We start from the raw sequence: 20,548 nt of genomic DNA, 5'->3' as shown, positions 1-20,548 counted from the left end.
ACACAAAACACAGTTGGTTGCAAAAGGTTACACACAAACTAAAGACATTAACTACATGGACACTTTTCACCTGTTGCTAAGTTGATAACTATCAGATTATTATTGGCAATTGCTGCAACTAATAACTGTCACCTTATCCAAATTGATGTCAACAATGCATTCCTCCATGTTGATCTTGATGAGGAGGTTTACATGACACCACCTCCAGGATTAATTCACTCCATTCCTAACCAAGTTTGCAATTACAAAAACCCATTTATAGATTGAAACAAACTAGTCGACAATGGTTTGCAAAATTGTCATCTCTATTGCTTTCCTTACATTACTGACAATCTCAGACAAACCATCCCCTCTTCAACAAAGTTCATGATCAGAGGTTTAAAATCCTACTGATCTATGTTGATGACTTGATTATCTCAAGTAATGATTTTGATGAAATACAAAGTTTGAAATCCAAGCTTGACTGTAGTTTCAAAATCGAAGACCTTAGAAATCTGTAATTTTTCTACGAAAATATGCTTTTGAGTTGCTACATGATACATTTTTTATAGTTGTTAGCCTGTCCCTACTCACATGTTATAATCACACAAACTTAGAACCACTGACAACTATTCTCCCACTGATCCAACAACCTACAGAAGTCTCATTGATCGATTAAGATACACGTGCACCATGCCACCAGACATCAGTTTCTTTGTCCAACAACTGAGCCAATATATGTTTTCTCTTACAATTGTGCATTTGCAGGATGCCTATCGAATCCTAAAATACATAAAACAATCTCCTTTTCCGGGATTATTCTTTTCATCAGCATATACACTCAAACTCAAGGCTTTTAGTGATTATGACTGGGCTTTATGTAGCGACACATGAAGGTCCGTTGTAGGTTTATGCATTTTCTTAGGAGACTCCCTGGTTTCTTGGAAGTAAATGAAGCAAATCATTGTCTCTAGATCTTCACTGGAAGCTGAATATCGTTCTCTTGCGTTATCTGTTTGTGAGTTACAATGGCTCACTTACTTACTTCACGACTTCCATATCAATTTTATCACACCTGCGCTGCTTTATTGTGACAACCAATCCGTTCGCCACATTCCTGCAAACACATCCTTCCACAAAAGAGCAAAAAATATTGAGATCGATTTCCACATTGTTCGTGAAAAACTCCTTGCGAAACTATTCTAATTATTGCTTATTCCATCTTCAATAGAACTGATCAACATCTTCACTAAACCTCTTAATCTTCAACCTTTTTCTCCTATCTTATCCAAGCTTAAAACCTCCATTACTTACGCTCCAGCTTGAGAGAGACTATTAACATAACCTCCATTACTTACACTCCAGCTTGAGAGAGACTATTAACATGAATTCATTATATTTAAAGTTAACTAAATTCGTTAGGATTAATATGCCGTTGTTATAGTTTATTACTTGAGATAAGTTAGTTACTTGATCCTGAAACAAACTATACTGTATAAATACCATTCATTCATTCCATTAATGTTGAGGCAAATATTCTCTCATTCACACCTTAAATAATTGTATTTCATGTTTTTATTTTTATATAATTTAAAAAAATGGCACCAAAAAGACAATTTCCCCATTTAAAAGAACATGATGTGTACACATATAGAAGAGAAGAATATCCCCCTTGTTTTTCTCAACAGTCCAAATCCATTCCGCGCCATTTTAAGCAAATATTCTTCTCCAACATATCTCCGTTGTAGCCTCCGATCCTCATGGAGCATTTTCACCTCTCTCTCTCAACGATCTCCTCTCAAACAAACCCTCTCTTTCTCTCTCCCTATTCCCAACAAAATCAAACCTTCAACCCCATTTTCCCCTTTGGGTTCGTCCAACCCTACCCCAAAACCTTGCATCCCCAACACCACAACATTCCCATCTCAATCTAACCCCCACCTCCTGTTCATGGATACACAATCAGGTACTTTTTGCAAATCATTGCTCCGCCGCGCGAACGCTTCTTAATCTTGCTTTGTTCATAATTTCATTTCATTACACCCTTGTTTCTTCCTATTAAATTTGAAATTAAACGGGTTCTACATTATCTCAATTTATATTGTTTTGATAAATGTCTATATTCTTGTAGGGTTTAAATTCTCAAGCCCGTTTATGGAGCTAGGGTAGGGTGCAACTTCATTTTCAGGACAATGATCATGTTGATATCAATGACAACGATGAACCTTCGTGTTTCGGATTATGGTTTTTAATGGACTGATTATGTAGAATTCCCTGGTTCTCCATTTTTTTTAATGAAGGGTAAACATAATTTTCAAGTTTCTCCGCAATTTCTAGTTTTGTTTACAGAGGGATTTGGTTATTATGTCACCTTCAGGATATACAAATTGAGACCGGCACAGATGACATATGCGAAATACTGAATTGTACAGTGTTGGTTTGACGGTTTTCTTTTTGTGTTGTAAGTTGTTGTGATAAAGATTAGCTTGAGTGATAATAGAAATACTTTGCGACTCAATTGCCTAAATTGCAATAATAGAAACCAGAGTTAAGTGTAAAATGTGGATAGGCATTGAGAATATTTTAGCAGTCTATTGCAAAAGGTTGTTAGGTTGAGATTACTGTATAATCTTCCACCATGAATAATGAGGATCCTGGAATTTCAGGTAATCTCTATAGAGGTACAGTGAGTGTTGGGTTTAGTGACAGAGTACCTTCTGATAAAGAGAATGGAGACAATATATGTCTACAGACTGGTGAAGAATTTTCTGCCGAGTTCTTACGCGACCGGGTTGGTTTAAGAAGGTTTCCTGTCATAATTGATGCAGAGCAGCACATGCCAAACAGAATGGACTTCAATATTAATAATAGTAACAATTATCAACTGGTCTACGAGGATCAAAAACACGTCCCTGGCCTACGGAAAATGGATTCTGATAGCAATTTGGATATTTTAGATATTGCTTTTGCTAGAGGCTATGTTGCTGAAGTTGACAACAGGGCATATCATAATAATTTGAGCAGATACCAGTGTGAACATGGTGGTATCAGACAAGCACCGAGTGCATTTTCTATACAATTATCAAGTAGGTTTTCTGACGGATGCGATCAAGTTGCCTCGGCATCAAATACTCCTCGTTCATGCCAACCTTATGGAACAGTATTCTCAGAAGGTTCCTTCTACAAAAAGATAAAGTTTTTATGTAGTTTTGGAGGTCGAATACTGCCAAGGCCAAATGATGGGAAGCTCAGATATGTGGGGGGAGAGACGCGGATTATATCGATCAGGAAAAACATCACACATGAGGAACTTACAAGGAAGACATCTGATATTTGCAATCAAACTCACATTATCAAATACCAGCTTCCTGGAGAGGATCTCGATGCTCTTATTTCTGTTTGTTCTGATGAGGATCTTCATCATATGATTGAGGAGTATGAGGAGCTTGAAAGAGGTGGAGGCTCGCAACGACTGAGGATTTTTCTCATAGCTTCAAATGAATCAGAGAGTCCAAATTCTAATGAACAAAGAGTCAATCAGCAAAGTGATGCTGATTATCATTATGTTGTTGCTGTTAATGGTATACTGGATCCAAGTCCGCGAAAGAATCTTAGTGGACTGAATCTGGCAAGCCATGCAAGTCAGTTTACAACTGCCTCTGATTACAACAGTCCACATTTCCACAGGGAATCATCCACATATGCATTTGCTTCAGATTTTATGGATTGCAGCCCAACCTCTTCAAATTTGGCAGGGACAATGTCAAAACAAAGTCCATATGTAACATCAATGAAGGTAGCGGGCAAGTCGTTTGATCAAATGCCTCCATCTCCCATTTGTCCACAGCCTAAAGATCCAAATATTTCTAATGTCCAGTTATTTACGGATCAACCATATAATGTTGTTAATGAAAACATTATTCCCTATGTCATGGAAAAAATTCCACGCGACAACTCTATGTATGTAGACAGTACCGGATATGTTGATCCCATTGCATATTATAACAATCTTCCCCAAGGGCCTCCATGTGTGAACCACCATCCTAGTAATCAATATCCATTGGAGTCTGACCAAATCAGGAAGTCTAACGCTAATTTCCATTTTCACAGAAGAAACAATAGTAAAGAATTTGTTTCTTCTGCAATTTTTAATCAGACAGATACGAAATTTGAGAGGCCTTTAGTAAACAAAGAAGGTTCATACCATTTTAACAAACTTGTCTCTCATCCACATCAGTCATCGAGTGTTTTCTCAGTGTCTGATGATAAGGATGTTTCTCAGTACAGAATGTTGCATGCACTCTCTGACTCAACGCTTCTGGAGAATAGTGAGAACTACAAAGGTCACCTGCAATTTCCGCTTAATGTTGAGAGAGACAAATTGTCGTCGCTGGGAACTTCAAGCTCTTTGGAAGAATGTTCAATGCAGCCAGAAGAGATAAGTGATGAGAAAGAACGTACAGTTTTACATCAAAACTGGCCGACTTTTGGAATGACTGATAGTTGCAAGCGACTGTCAGAAATTGGTAAAGAGAACCTACAATGTGCAGGTAAAAGCACTGGTTGGTTTGTTGAAAAAGTTGGAGCTGTGCCACAACAGTTACAGTACATCTACTATCAACATGGTGCTTGCTCGTCTTCACCAGATTTACAAAGCAGTGAATGCAGTGATTCTGCTGCACCACTTATGTCATCACAGTTGGCTAGATGCGTGACAGAGCAACCAAATGGTATACCGTTTGAAACAATTGCTTCTGAGTTTCCTATGAGAAGCCAAAGTTCACCAATGCATCACCAATATGCTGTGTCAGAGACAAAAGACAGTCAACAACTTCCCCCTGGCTTCTTTGAGATACGTCCTATTGACCCCCAAACTGACACAGAATCTGTGCTACCTATCTCGGTAAGTATATAATATAACCTTTGATTGATCAAAACAACTCCATGCTTGCATGTAAGAATAACAGTATTTTCGTTTGTAATTCAGTATCCAGATGTGGTTTCTTCTTCACTAAGAGAGGTTCTTGACCCTGACGACGCTCCTGCATACTACCAGAACCAAAAGGAAGAAAGCATAGTCACTAAGAAACAATCGTATGAATACATTGATGAATTTTCCATCAACAAGGCAGAATCAGCAGCAGTTGTCAAAGAATCAATTGATTATATTTCTTCAAGTATTCAGTCATGCTTAGAAGTTGTCTCAAATACAGATGAAGAGGGCAAACATACATATTCTGAAAAAGCAGGGGTAGTGTGTGTTAATCCAGAATCTGAAAGTAAGGTGAGTCTAAAGATGAATGAAACTGTTGTGTCAGTGTTTCATATATGATAACTGATTTATATAACTGACTTGAGGTTATTGTCTACAATGATAGCTTGCAAAAGCTGATAATGAAAACTTCAATAAGCCTATTGGTGATCCAGAAACTGCTGAAACAGAGTCGGAACTTTATGGTTTACAGGTACAAAACACTACATTTTGGTATATTGAAGCATATTCGCATTATCATGAACCCCCAAATTTCATTAGGTATTATTTGGTTGATTAAAACCACTTTTTTACTTATCTCCATTTTTCATTAATTGGTTTTGTTGACTAATATGAAACATGAGATTTATGATAAATGTTTTATACTCTAAACTATATTGTTGAAGTTGAATTCTAGAAATACGAGGTTTACACGTAAAGAGATACTTCAAAGTTATTGATCTGAAAGTAACACTTGCATTATTATAATTATATTGTTGTTAATCATATGAAGACTCTTAGAATGTGTGGGTTGGACCTAACTCATCTCTACCAAACCGGCTTGTAAGGCGAGGATTTCCCCCATTTATAAACATAACACAAGCCATATATCTAAGCAATGTGGGACTAAATCCACCCCTTCAAACCCAACACAATGAAGGCAAGCCAAATGCCGCAATTTAGGCGACTAGGGGTGGACCACAATGAAGACGGAAATTCCAACAAAGACTAATGTCAGTCTTCATTAATGAGCAAATTCTGATAGTAGGACTAGCTCCACCTGAGATCTAATCTCCCCTCTCGATTTTGGCTTCTTAGTTTGATTTTTTTGCTTTTCCATCCCTTAAGTTGTTTTAGTAGGAAGACTAAAAGAAAGCAGATCAAAATCCACAAGTATCCACGTTTAACCCAAATGCTTCATGTGTTAAAATACAGATTATTGAGAATGGTGATCTTGAAGAACTACATGAGCTAGGATCTGGAACCTTTGGAACCGTTTATCATGGCAAATGGAGAGGAACAGATGTTGCAATTAAGAGAATAAAAAGTAGCTGTTTCGCTGGTAGAATGTCAGAGCAAGAGCGGTTGGTAAGTCTCCATAGAGTATAAATAAATTGAATTTGCTATTGTCCTTTATTTAGTTTTCCTTTCAAACTTATATTTTATAAAATTACTAGTAAATAGTTATGAATGGGAAAATGCTTCTGTGATGAATGAATTTGCTAGTGTCCTTTATTTAGTTTTCCTTTCAAACTCAGGGTATAAAAATACTTGTAATATGCATGAAAAAGTGCTTCTGTGGGGAATGAATGAGGAAGTGAATTTCATTGACTTGGAAGATCTCATATTTACCGACCATTAACATAAATTCACAGAGTTATCCTTTTTTTATGACGTTCCGTAGTTATATGCTTATCGCGTCTGTTTCTCCAGACTAAAGATTTTTGGAGGGAAGCAAAGATTCTATCAACTCTTCACCATCCAAATGTGGTGGCATTTTATGGGGTAGTTCCAGATGGCCCAGGTGGAACATTGTCAACTGTAACAGAATACATGTTGCACGGATCACTGAGAAATGTTCTCTTGAAGAAGGAGAGGTAAGCAAACTCTCACATGTATTATGTATAGGCTGCAACCCGGTAATTAATTTTGAATTTATCACTCTTACTAAAATATACTTGCAGAGTGCTTGACCGTCGTAAAAGGATCATGATTGCAATGGATGCAGCCTTTGGCATGGAATATTTGCATTTAAAAAGTATTGTTCATTTTGATTTGAAGTGTGATAATTTGCTTGTCAACTTGGGTGATCCTGAGCGGCCTGTATGTAAGGTATTTTGAAGCAGAAACAAGTTTATTCTTCCTCTGACTTATGAGCCTTTAAAAAAGTTGTGCTCATAAACATTTGATGTCATGTTAAATAAAAAGAAAAATACACAATTATTTTAATAATTTTGTTTATTCATTTAATTATTTAAAAATATTTCCCAGCTTTTGATACAAATTTAACCCCAATTGTTATCCTGCTCCATTACCATCAAGATATACTTTATTTTATTTTTCTTTAGAAACAACTTTGATTAAACAAAGACTGATCTCTTTCCCTAAAATATGATTAATAGGTTGGAGATTTTGGGCTATCGAGAATTAAACGCAACACACTTGTTTCTGGTGGTGTCAGAGGGACTCTTCCATGGATGGCACCAGAACTACTGGATGGTAACAGCATTAGAGTATCTGAGAAGGTTAGGAACTTCATCTGTCTCTCTATGTTCTTTTCAATTTTGACCATGCACTTTCTAGTGGATTAAGCAAGTACTTTCCTGGAGATTGTATTATTGAGCTGTCTATTTTGTCATCTTTAGGTCGATATTTTCTCATTTGGTATCACAATGTGGGAAATCTTGACTGGGGAAGAACCTTATGCTAACATGCACTGTGGTGCTATCATAGGTATGTTTTTGTCATGTGTAATTCCAAACTAGACCATTCGTTCAAGTTTTTTTTCCCAAGATCCTTTAGTTACCTGTCTTTCTGTCATGGATGCGGAGCCACTAATTAGATGCTTCTTTAGTGTATTTCACAGTTGGAAAAACAACCGCTCAAGTGAACTTTGTCACGAAACTGAAACAATAACAATGCATTTCTTCTTTGATTTTTATAGGCAGTTTAATATTACGATGCCCTTTAATCAGATCAACTATGAATCTCAACTCGCAGTTATATACCTATAAGTAATGCTACTTGTGTATATCTAGCTTATTTGTGGCAATGTGTTGCAAATAATCAATATCCATACTGCATCATCTCTGAACCTTGGTATATTTTTCACAAAACAAAAGTTTTGTTTGAATTCTAATGATGAGTTTGTTTACTGCTAATTATTTGTTGAAGGAGGTATTGTCAATAATACGCTGAGGCCATCTATTCCAAAACGCTGTGATTCTGAGTGGAAAAAGTTGATGGAAGAATGTTGGAGCCCTGAACCTGAGGCCAGGCCAACCTTCACAGAAGTTAAAAATAGACTCCGCAACATGTCAGCTGCACTGCAGAAAAGGAGACCTAATGTTGGGATTCGGTGAAAAAACTAAACATTACTTGTAAATGAAGGCAAATATGAAGATGAATGAAATGAGTTGTTTGTATAGAAAACATAGTGCAGAGGTATATGCTGAAAATGAGTAAAAGCCTTTCATGAACTCCACTGCTTCTTTACCGGCTCAATCTAATATAATGGTTGGTTGTTGTCTTGTAATTTCGAGAACCAGTTAAAGTGTTAAACCCGGAAGTGAAAACCGTAACAAACACGCTGATATTCATACATGCAGACCTACACTAAATTTATTTTGCAGGTATAGCATATTTGTTATGGGTAAATTTTGCAGATACTGTTTTTAAATTTAATAAATAAAATTTCTGTCAAAATCTATTTAGGATTAGACTAGTATTTTGGGTTTATATTTGATTGGCATGCCTAATTATATACGAGGGTAAAGAAAATTAGAGAGGGAAAAAAGATGGAAATAAGAGTTCTTATAAAATTTAAATCTGATTATTTTTAAAAATACAATGTTTTTGCATGAAAATCAAATACTATTAGTTTTTTCTTACATGGGAAAAGAAGAAAATAAAGCAGAAAATTATTTAGAAAATAAAGTTTCACTAAGATCAGTTAGCAGGAGAGTGATTTTCCAACAGGAGGTTCTGCAAAAGACCGGTACATTGCATCATTATAAATTTTATATTTTTGTTAGGTAGTTAGCACACATATTCTCCTTTCTAAGAGTAAGAAATATTTTTGAACTCATCATTCCTTAGAGAGAAGTTCTTTAATGTTGACTCTTAAATAAACTTGATAGCACATCATGTTTTTGATGCCAAATTATCATGCCATACACAAACTATGATATAACATCATTAACTCAACATGAAGGATGTTTGAATAACAAATATTATCTGCAAAATCGTGAACCCAAACACCATCAATATTTCAAATCAATCCACAAAAATCCGAGACTCCGGGATAACCAAGACTACTGCCATCAACATTCAAAATCATATTACTATCTTTGTGTGCTTTCCATGTGATTCTTCTCGTTGGATGATACATATTATGTTTGAAAAAACATATAGCTAACAGATCAGCATAATTCTCTGTTACAAGTTTCAAAGTATAGGAAGATACCACTTCATTCGCAAGACACATTTTGTTCCTAGCGCGCCACAACCACCAACAAGCAACCAATAAGATAAAGCTGTCGTCGGTTTCATGTCTAATTCAATCATATAAATTATCCCCTTGGATGAATAAGGAATCCAAGAAGTCAATAGATTTTCAAAAACTAGTAGCGAATTCACAGTCTTACAAACAGTGTAGAGTCGTCTCAACGTCCTAATTGCATCTAGGATATAGATTCGTTGGAGCATACCACGATGACACAACATTGATCTCGTAGAAAGAGACTTATGTAAATACGTCAAAAGGATTTCACCTTCTCATAAGCAGAAATATGCCACACTCACTTCCAAGAGTTGTTGTCTGTTGTACTCTGAACAAAATCAAGTATTTTAAGTCAGTTATAACCATCAAAAGTAGTATAAATACCATCTAAATTGTCTTTTCAGATTAACCGATAAGGAATTCAAACAAATGGGAAACACTTTTAGGCGGTTACAAACAACCGCATGAATATTAGTATATAATGAATTGAAGTTCCAATTTCCATTCAAGTAAACATCATTCACTCGCATTTCCATATTGTGGATACCCACATAAAGAATTTGCTATGCTAATTTCCCTACCCCAGACCATTGGAAAACCAGAAAGAATAAATTTCACCCCAATCTAAATTCAAATCCATCTTTAACGACGAAGAGAGCTTTCATAATTGCATTCCAAGTAATTGATCCTGATTTCTATTTATATTAAGGAACATTTCCACATTGATGTACTTATGCTTCAAAACTTGGACATATAGGGAATCATAATCCTAGTGGAGATCACAAACCAACTTTCTCAACATAGAGGTATTTGTATCTCTTGCTTTCTAGATCCCAAGATCACCTGACTTTTAGGGCTTAGTCATTTAATTCTAGCCAACGAGATGCACACCAGAGTTTGAATTACCTTTCCATAAAAAAAATTTAGTCATCCTATCAATAAAATCACAAGTTGACTGAGAAAGTCAAGCCACTTGCATGTAATAACTTGGAATGGAGTTTAGGATATACCTAACAAGAGTTAAACGACCAACCTTAATTAACAATTTATGTTGCAAAAATGATAAACTCTGACTGAATTTCTCCTCTATGAACTAAAAGTTCTTATGTTGAAGACGACCATTCAACATAGGGAATCCCAAGTAATTCTCTAGAGTAAGAGTTCACTTGATACATGTGTTGGAGACAATCAAATCATTTTTACCCCTCTTAGTGGTAGCGTAGAAATACATCATTGATCTAGCAACATTCACTTTAAGGCAAGAAAACATGGAAAACAATTCAAGATATAAAAAATGATGTCTGTCTTGGAGTTAGAAACCTTAGCAAAAAGAAGAATATCATCAGCAAAAAATAAATGCGATAGAAGGGGTCCATTAAGAGATAACTTAACAGGTTTTCAATAGCCTTCATCGACAATATTGATGATTTTCTACGACAAAAATTCCATGCAAATAAGAAAGAGATATGGTAAGAAGGGGTCACATTACCGTAATCCTCAATCAGAACCAAATTTGATAGCCATTTCACATTTCAAAGAATAGACATAAAGAAGCTAGCTAGATAGTGCATGGTCAATTTTATACTAATGGTAGAAAACCTGTTTCACTTTAAATAAAATTTCAAGAAATTTCAATTAACATCATCATAGGCCTTTTCAAAATCTATTTTGAATGTTATGTCAGTTTTTTTTTCTTCATAGATTTATACATAGAATGAATTGCTTCTTGAAAGAAAAGAAAATGATATTATCACTTATCTCTTTATCAGACAATATATATATAATATATATATATTATATATATATAATATAATATATATATATATAATATATAATATATATATATATATATATATATATATATAATAATTTTTTTTAAACTCAATCACTAACTCTCAATATTTTTATTTATTTAGTATTTACTTATTTAAAAAATCTATATTTTTATAGCAAAAATTATCTCAAAAACTACCTATATCTACTTTTATTCTATCCACTAATATTTTATATATTAATATATGCTTTTATTTGAGAAAAAAATAATTTAATTTTCACAAGATAATTTATTTACTTTCATCTTAAAAATATTACATAATTTTTTAGTTTCGTTAAACCATCAGTTCGTAACTGAGCATTATACATTTGAGTGTAGAGTTACAATTTTGAATCCAAGTTATTTCACTTATTTATGTTTATGGAGTCAAATTTTGATAATTAAACTACTAGATAAAAAATATATGATTTTCTATTTTAATTTGAATAATATAATTCAAATTTGGATTATTTTAAAAGTTACTTTCAACTATATTTTGAAAGAAAATATTTTTTTACTTTAATATCAACTGTTCATTTTAAAACAAAGTTTATCATGTGATAAAAAAGATAAAAGAAACAACATTTATTCAACTATTCACTTTTTTTTTTTATGATTGAAATGTTAGAGAAGTAAAAATGTTGCGTACAAGAGTGAATTGGAAGTCCCACATTGTTTATAGAAATAGATGTTGAGCACTTTATAAGTGAGAAGACTCATAGGTCCACCGTCCTAAGGTTTTTGGTAAATATGTGGTGTCTCTTTCACTTGTCCTTGACCCAATATGGATGTTCCTCATGATGACTCAACAGTGGTATCAAAGTCGATGGTTCAATTAAAAGACTGGCTCCTTGTATCGAAAGTCTTCTCCACAATGTGGTGGTCAGGAGGCGTGTTTGGTTGTAGTGCTCACAATGACGGTAAAATTGTATGTGAATGAAAGAGTTTTCGCTTTCATAAATGTGTTGAACACTTATGTTCCTCACGATGACCCAACAGTGGTATCAAAGCCGATTGTTCAATTAAAAGACCGGTTCCTTGTATCAAAAGTCTTCTTGACAATGTGGTGGTCAGGAGGCGTGTTTCTTTGTAGTGCTCACAACGACGGTAAAATTGTATGTGGATGAAAAAGTTTTCGCTTTCATAAATATGTTGAACACTTTATAATACATCTATTGCCTTAAGGTTTTAGGTAAATATGTGATGTCTTTTTCATTTATGTGTTGATTTTGACCAAATATAAATGCTTCTCGTAATGATCCAATAAGAAGAGCTTAATCTTATAGTCTTAAATTTGTGTCTATGTAATGGATTAAAATTATAATTTCGAAAACATTAGTTTTAGGAATATCATTATCAATAATGTTATTCTTACAATTTAACAATAAAAATAAAAGTATCATAAATAAGATGATAATGAGAAGTTATAATTTATTATTTTTTATTCTTTCTCATAAGAATGTAAGATTTTTTCTTAAGCATGAGAATAGAAAATAAAAAATTAATGAATAAATAATATTATTAGGAATAAAAAGCATTAAACATAATTTGTAGACACCATGTTTTCCCAGTTCAACAAGTGCTATAATTAGGGATGTCAAAGAGGTAGAGAATATACCGAGGATGTTTCTCCCCGTCCCCAAATATTTTCCCATTCCATTTTTGTTCCCCACCATGGGAGAATATTATTTTCATCCTCATCCCCACAGATTCCTACGGAGAATCGAAGATTCAGGAGTCTTAAAAAACTTTATATATTTTTTTATCAAAACTATGACACTAGTATGTCATTATTTTTTTCTTTTTTCAAAAAGATATATTTTGAATCTTTTTTTTTTGTTGAAAAAATACATCTTGTATCAACAATAAAAAAAATGAAAAAAGACTTCTAGTTACGAAAACATAACAATATTTTACTACTTGAATGAAAAATAAGTTACTAATTAAAGTATAATGAAGTTAGTGAAGTTGAAGAGTAATTAAGATAAACACAATGAACAAATAAGAGTGGTTGTTGTGATGATGATAAGAACAAAGGAAACGAGGAATGGAGGAGGCAAAGATAATTGAGAAAAGAAGAATAGAAGACCGTGTGTACATTGTATCTAATGAATGCACTTTTATATGGTTATGTACTTGGGTAGTGAAACAATGAATTATACAATAAAACAAAACAAAAATTAAAGAATCAATTTATAACTCTTCATTTTCTAATATATTAATTATTTTTTAATGAAAAAATTATATAAAATTATATAATTATATATTATATAATATATTATATATAAAAGTTAAATAATATGGTCGAGATCGGAAAATCTGCAAGGCAAATGTTACTTTTCCAATCTCCGTCCCGAAGTATCATTGGGGGAACTTTTTCCTCCATCCCTATCTCCATGGAAAAAAATTCATCAACTTCGGAATGCCACACATATATTTCTCAAACACTCAATCTATTTTTTTAAAATCTCTATAAAAATCCAACTTTGATTGTCTTTTTTTCTCATGAAAATCGAAGATTCTTACCATTGGGGGTCTCTTTGGATCTCTTCTCAATTTTAGTTTTTAAAATCTGTAATACAAATCTATTTTGTAAATTTATTTTTGAGAAAATAAAATAAAAAGAATTCATTTGGTTATTCAATTTTTGAAAACTGTTTTAAAAATTAAAAAGTGAAAACATATGTTTGATAGTATAATTTGTAAAAATTGTTTTTTTTAAAATAGGACAATATAGCTTGTTTGATAATCTATATTTTAAAAATCTATTTTACTAAATAAAAATAATTGTGATATATTTTTTGAAAATATTAAAATTCAGCTATATACATTTAAGTTTATTAAAATATTTTTAATAATTAATGATAAAATATACAATTCACTTAATGTATAAAAATTATATTTGAGTGTTGGTTTGAATATATATACACAATTCATTTAATGTATAAAAATATACTATTCACTTAATGAGGATTAATTAGAGAGAGAATAATTGAGAGTAAGAATTTTAATTTTCATTAACAATATATGAGGATTAACAATAGATTGAAAGTGAAATATTACAATTAAAAAATATTGCAAATAATTACTATAATCCGATTAATGAAACCATATTTTTTTTCAGCTCACCTCAATCGAAAATTAAAAAGTAAAACTGAAAATTGAAAATCAAAACATATTTTAATAGTTTCAGTTTTTTAGATTTTAAAACACTGAATTTTGAAAGTGATTTTAAAAATAGTTTTGAGAAACAAATGTATCAAACAAGTTTTTTATTTTTCAATTTAAAAAAATCATAAAACTGTTTTTTAAAACCTATTCATATCATGTTCCTCCTAGCATATGATTCAGAGATGTGAATAATTAATTTATTTAATTATTACTTATCAATTTTATAATTAAAATGAATATATTTATTGATTACATGCACAAATTTCTTTATGCAATATTTTGAGATGCTAAAATGTATCAATCATAATAGAAAGATATCAAAATTGAGGATCCATGGTTTTAAGAAGAATTATCCAGGATGAAGGATGTCGTGAGTAGGGGTGAAAAACGAACATGGCCATCCTGTTTAGACTCACCCTGCAAAAGTCCGTAAAAAACAAGGAGGGGTGAGACAGACATAGTAGAGAGTGTAGTCCTAAAACCTTGGCATGGTTCTAAAAAAATGAGAGAAGAGGTGGGGTGGGTCCCACATGCCCTACACCACTAATGCTAATGTTGTTTTCTCTATCTTTCGATGATATGTTTCAGGTCTAGCTAGATACAAGAGGGAATGAATTGTGAAGGTTTGAAAAACTTTGATTAAAAACAAAATCTTTGAGAAAATTAGAGTTTAAAATTGTTCATAAAAAAAACAAAGAAATAAGCAGCGGAATAAAGAAAACAGAGGAAATAAAATAAATAAAACAGATAAGGAAAAGAGAAAGACACCGATAAATTATAGAGATTCATCAAAATGAATGTGACATACTTCTCTCCCCAAGAATTTCTTTTTGAGAGTTTTCAATATGTCTTGTGTGAGTTTTTATAGATTTGGCCACTAATATTCTTACAATCCAACTTGAAATTTTGATTGGCTATCCTCTGAACCAAACAAATAATTTGTACGAGATGCCCTCTGAATTGATATGGGATTTTACATAGGCTAACCACCTAACCAACCATAGGTTTTACATGGGATAAGCTCACGAACCTTGTAGGATATTTTACACTGGATGATCTTTAAACCTTTCTTTGAGATTTTATATGGGTTGATCTCAGAACTTAACAAAGATTTTATACGGGCTTATCTTAATAATCTTGTACGAGATTTTACACGGACTTATCTCAGAACCGAACAACAAATTTGCATGGGAAGAACTCAGGAACCTTTGGGGATATTTTGTTGTCTGGTCTTCATGAACCAAGCAAGAGCTTTTACAGTGGGCGAAACTCGCAAACCAAACAGAGACTTCTTAAGACAAGCCCCAAACAAAACAATTTTTTAATGGTTTAACTTGCAACCAAACAAATTTTTACAAAAGATATTTTACTCAAAAGATAATACATTATTGGGTAAATTACAAATAATGCCCTTCACTCATAAAAAAGATCCTCACTAAATACAAGAACATTCTCAAAGCACTAAGGCAAAATTCAAGTGAGAAAAGGAGATATTTATAGAAAAATATTAGAGTGTAAGAAAGTAGGATCAAATATCATTTTTTGATTTATTTGAAAATTTGGATGAGCTCTATATTTATAGGACAAAGCGTAGCTCAAAAGTGGAAACAATACATGAGCTAATTAAGTCCCATAATCGATTAGGCTCATTGATTATTAGACCCCAAAATGGAATATTTTGATTTCTAGTCATTGCCAATCTTTAGGAGACTGCTCCACTTGATTATAGGCGTTAATATTAAAATAATTGATTATTCTTTTAGGCATAATTGACTATACACTTGTAAACATGCTTTTAATTGATCAAATAGTTTTCTAATCAATTAACTAAGACTTAAAAACATTTTTAGCTAATTTGAACAAAATAGAGAGACTTCTCAAAGGTCTTAATTGTGTGTGTGTGTGTGTTTTCCTTAGAAATTACAAATATAACCTTGTGTATTTACAAGACTATAGTCACTCAGGCACACACAACTAAACGAGCTTTCACACCTTCTCTCTTTCACTCTGAAGCTTCAAGTCTTGACATCAATATCTTATAAGAACCTTGAATCTTCTAGCTTGATGATGCTTGAAATATCTTCAAGTTGATTACCATCATCATATAGTATAGAGATAAAACCACTATGGAAACACAAGTCTTCACTTGAATGTCGTCGGATATCAATGTTGACTTCAAAGAGATGACATGATGCTTAAGGTAAGCCTTCTAGGAATCTGAATAAGAGTATATTCAAAAGATTGGCTTGATAAAACATATTAGTATTAAGAGCATCTTAGACTGCTTAAGCTAACTTTATAAGATAAGTATTTCACAGGATATCATTGGATACCAAGTGTTGTCACCATGAAAACCAAACAATTTATTGCAACTTTGATATCAACAAAATCCACTACTTTGGATCACCTTGATAGTACATGTAAGCAGATAGATCCCTATTCTCTCCCTTTTTGATGATTACAGCGCATCTCTCAGAGAGGTGATAAAAGAGAAAACAAAAGGGGTAAAATTTGAGTGGTTAAACTCCCCCTGACATGAGTAGAGTGTATACTTTAATCCCCATGAGAGTATACTTCTCCCCTTTGACATAACCAAAAGTCAGGAAAAAGATGCAAGAAAGTAATGATAAATAAGAAAGAACATAAATCACATTGATCACACGTAATTTACTAGAAAAAAGAGAAAAACTTTAATAATTAAATAGAATTCAAAGTAAAAAAAAATAGGGATAGTGCAGGAATCAAACATACTTAAAACTAAAAGAAAATAAAGCACATAAGTGAGACAACTACTCGACATCCTCATCATCATCAGTGAATCGCCCAAAAGGTAGATACACTATATCTTGAGTGAAAGGATGAGCTAAGAAGTTGATCTTCCTATGTGTCCTCCTCTGTATTTTGATGATATCCTAGAGTAAAGCTTTGATAGAGGGTGTCTCAAGGATATCATATTCAAAATCATCCAAAGTTATAGAAGCTTCTTGTTGAGGAGATGATGTTGATGCTTGTTGTTATGTATAACTTTTATTTTCTTTTGGAGGCTTTTGAAATATCTCCCCATTGACAGTTTTGAAGTGCATTAACCCTAATGCAACCTCACCTTTGTAAAGAAAGTTAAAATCCTCCTCGCATAATCTTTATATGGTATTAAACTGGGTTGATTCGTCTCTCATTCTCCTTTGATCTGATTCACAACCAAAGCCGAATCACCAAAGACATCCAAATACTTGATTATGAGATTCATGGCCTTTTCAAGCCCTATAATGCAAGCTTCATATTATGCCATGTTATTTGTACACTTGAAAGTTAATCTAGCTGTAAATGGTAGATGCGTGCCTTGAGGAGTAATAATCACTGCCCCAATGCCATTTCCATATTGATTAACAACTCCATCAAATACCATGCCCCAACTGGAACCAGGTTCTGGCCCTTCTTCAAGCAATGATTCATCACAATCTTTCATTTTCAAGTAAAAAATCTCTTCATCAGGAAAATCATATTGCATTGATTGGTAATCTTCAATTGGTTGGTGAGCCAAATGGTCAGCCAAGATATTACCTTTGATTGCTTTCTGAGATCGGGATTCAATATCATACTCTGATAACAACATCTGCCAACGGGAAATCCTCCCAGTTAAAGTAGGCTTCTCAAATATATACTTGATTGGATCCATTTTGGATATCAACCAAGTGGTATGATTCAACATATACTGACGCAGACACTTAGCAGCCCAAGCCAATGTGCAACAAGTCTTCTCAAGCATTGAATACCGAGTCTCACATTCAGTGAACTTCTTACTGAGGTAGTAAATTGCAAAATCTTTCTTCCCAGTCTCATCTTGCTGACCAAGAACACAACCCATACTATCTTCGAGCACAATCAAATACATGATCAACGGTCTTCCTTCAACAAGTGGAGACAAAATCGAAGGTTCAAGCAAATATTCCTTGATACTATCAAATGCTTTCTGGCAGTCTTCAGTCCAATCGCAAGACTGATCTTTCTGAAGAAGCTTGAGTATAGGAGCATATGTGGCAGTCATGTGGGAAATAAATCTGGAAATATAATTCAAGCGGCCGAGAAAACCTCTGACTTGCTTCTCAGTTTTGGGCGCAGGCATCTCTTATATTGCTTTGACCTTGGCAGGATCAACTTCAATACCCTTCTCGCTGACAATAAAGCCCAACAACTTACCAGAACAAACACCAAAAGTACACTTATTGGGATTCAAGCGGAGTTTATACTTCCTCAAACATTGGAATAACTTCAACAAATGCTCAACATGTTCCTCTTCATCAATCGATTTGGCAATCATGTCATTGACATATACTTCAATCTCTTTATGCATCATATCATGAAAAAGAGTAGTCATTGCTCTCTAGTAAGTTGCACCAGCATTCTTTAGACCGAAAGGCATCACTCTATAACAGAATGTTCCCTAGGGTGTAATGAACGTGGTCTCCTCCATATCTTCGGGTGCCATTTTGATCTGATTATATCCGAAAAATCCATCCATAAACGAAAAGACTTTGAATTTAGTAGTATTGTCTACCAACATATCAATGTGTGGCAGAGGGAAATTATCTTTCGGACTGGCTTTATTCAAATCTCTATAACCGACACACATGCGGACTTTTCTATCTTTCTTTGGCACAAGCACAATATTGGCCACCTATCGCGGATATTCAGCAGTTACAAGGAAACCGACATCAATCTGTTTCTGAACTTCCTCTTTGATCTTCACAGCCATATCAGGATGCGTTCTTCTCAACTTTTGCTTGACTGGCGGACATTCTGGCTTCAACGATAATCTATGCTCCACAATCTTAGAATCCAAACTAGGCATGTCTTGATAGTGTTGCACCCAAAAATTTGCCCTCTATTTTTAACTCTAACCAATTTTTTTGTTTCACATTCATTTGCATCATCTTCATAGCATAACATTTTTTTTCTGTCTTAATATTAGCCGGAATAATTTCTCGGAATTTACAAACAGACTGGTCAAATTAACTTTTTAACTGTGCCTAAAATTAGTCAACGAAAAAATGTCAAGTTTAAGTTTGCAAATGTCGGTAACATTAATCTGCGGTTCACGTGGTTTAATTTGACATGCTAACAATATTTTTACGACTATTTTTGGTCATATGTTGATCAGTCTGAGCGGTTTAAACGGTCATAATTTTTATTTCAAAATCCGACCAAACGCTGTATTTTTCCGAGTCATTTATTTCGCGCTGATTATTTTGACGTGTTCATTTTATTTTTTCGAGCATTTTGGTGCCCGACTTTTATTTTTTTTGAGTCTATTTATTTTTATATTGGGTCTAGAATAAATAAATAGGTTAATTAGTTTTTATTTTAATTTTAACTATTTTAATTATTTAACTTTATTCAGTTTTTAATTTAATATTGGGTTTCAAAATAAACTTAGGCCCATTATCATTAACCTAATTTGTTCCTATATATATTTACTAGCATGACTGATAGAAAGAGGCCGAAAGACAGAACAAAAAAAGAGAAACTGAGAGTGACTGATCTATACTATCGTACACACAATTTGGTAATAGTTTATATATGATATATACTTTATCTATTTTGTTGATATATTTGATTATGTTTTCGGATCGGATCGTGTCAATACGCCGTTTTCACATATACGTGTATGAGGCGTGACATTTGTGTTATCCGATCTAGTTGCGATGATCGCAATTTTGCGCTAGCAACGCCGTTGTTTTTTTAATTCATTTTTTTTATATATACATATATTTAGATCTGCACATTTTTTTTCATAACTAACTACCCTGATTTTTCCTAAACCCTGACAATTTCGCCACAAACTCTAAATTTCAAACCTAAAACTTTAACCGTGTTGTTTCCTCTAAACCATAAACCTTTTCTTAAACCTTAACAAACCTTATTATTATTTCCTATTTTCGCTCATATTTATGTTATTCATACACTGTAACTGCTTCGCCCTTGTAATATTTTAAGTTTTAACTTGTAATATTTTCAGTTTTACTTTTCGCCATCTTTATTATGTAACTGCACCAAAGCGTTGTAATAATTAGGGTTTTATTTTCTGCCATTGATTTTCTGCCATTTTATTTTT

General features: G+C 33.2%; 1 protein-coding gene across 1 annotated transcript; it reads left to right on the top strand.

Moving 5' to 3' along the window:
* Positions 1-1,628: 1,628 nt before the first annotated feature.
* Positions 1,629-8,588, top strand: LOC127091149 (uncharacterized). The gene is made up of 10 exons (XM_051029707.1): positions 1,629-1,945; positions 2,111-4,882; positions 4,967-5,263; positions 5,358-5,444; positions 6,167-6,319; positions 6,665-6,828; positions 6,916-7,063; positions 7,354-7,476; positions 7,597-7,684; positions 8,126-8,588. The coding sequence occupies exons 2-10, from the start codon at positions 2,618-2,620 to the stop codon at positions 8,311-8,313; spliced, it is 3,513 nt and encodes a 1,170-aa protein (XP_050885664.1). The 5' UTR covers positions 1,629-1,945; positions 2,111-2,617; the 3' UTR covers positions 8,314-8,588.
* Positions 8,589-20,548: the final 11,960 nt, after the last annotated feature.

The sequence above is a fragment of the Lathyrus oleraceus genome, chromosome 6 (assembly GCF_024323335.1).
Source record: "Lathyrus oleraceus cultivar Zhongwan6 chromosome 6, CAAS_Psat_ZW6_1.0, whole genome shotgun sequence".
NCBI lineage: Eukaryota > Viridiplantae > Streptophyta > Magnoliopsida > Fabales > Fabaceae > Lathyrus > Lathyrus oleraceus.
Note: the sequence above shows the minus strand (reverse complement) of the source record. Positions and strands in the feature narration are given on the sequence as shown.

Coding starts and splice junctions, on each gene's coding strand:
- LOC127091149 (XM_051029707.1), top strand. CDS start 2,618: ATGAATAATGAGGATCCTGGAATTTCAGGTAATCTCTATAGAGGTACA. Junction 4,883..4,966: donor AATCTGTGCTACCTATCTCG/GTAAGTATATAA, acceptor TTTGTAATTCAG/TATCCAGATGTGGTTTCTTC. Junction 7,064..7,353: donor CTGAGCGGCCTGTATGTAAG/GTATTTTGAAGC, acceptor TATGATTAATAG/GTTGGAGATTTTGGGCTATC.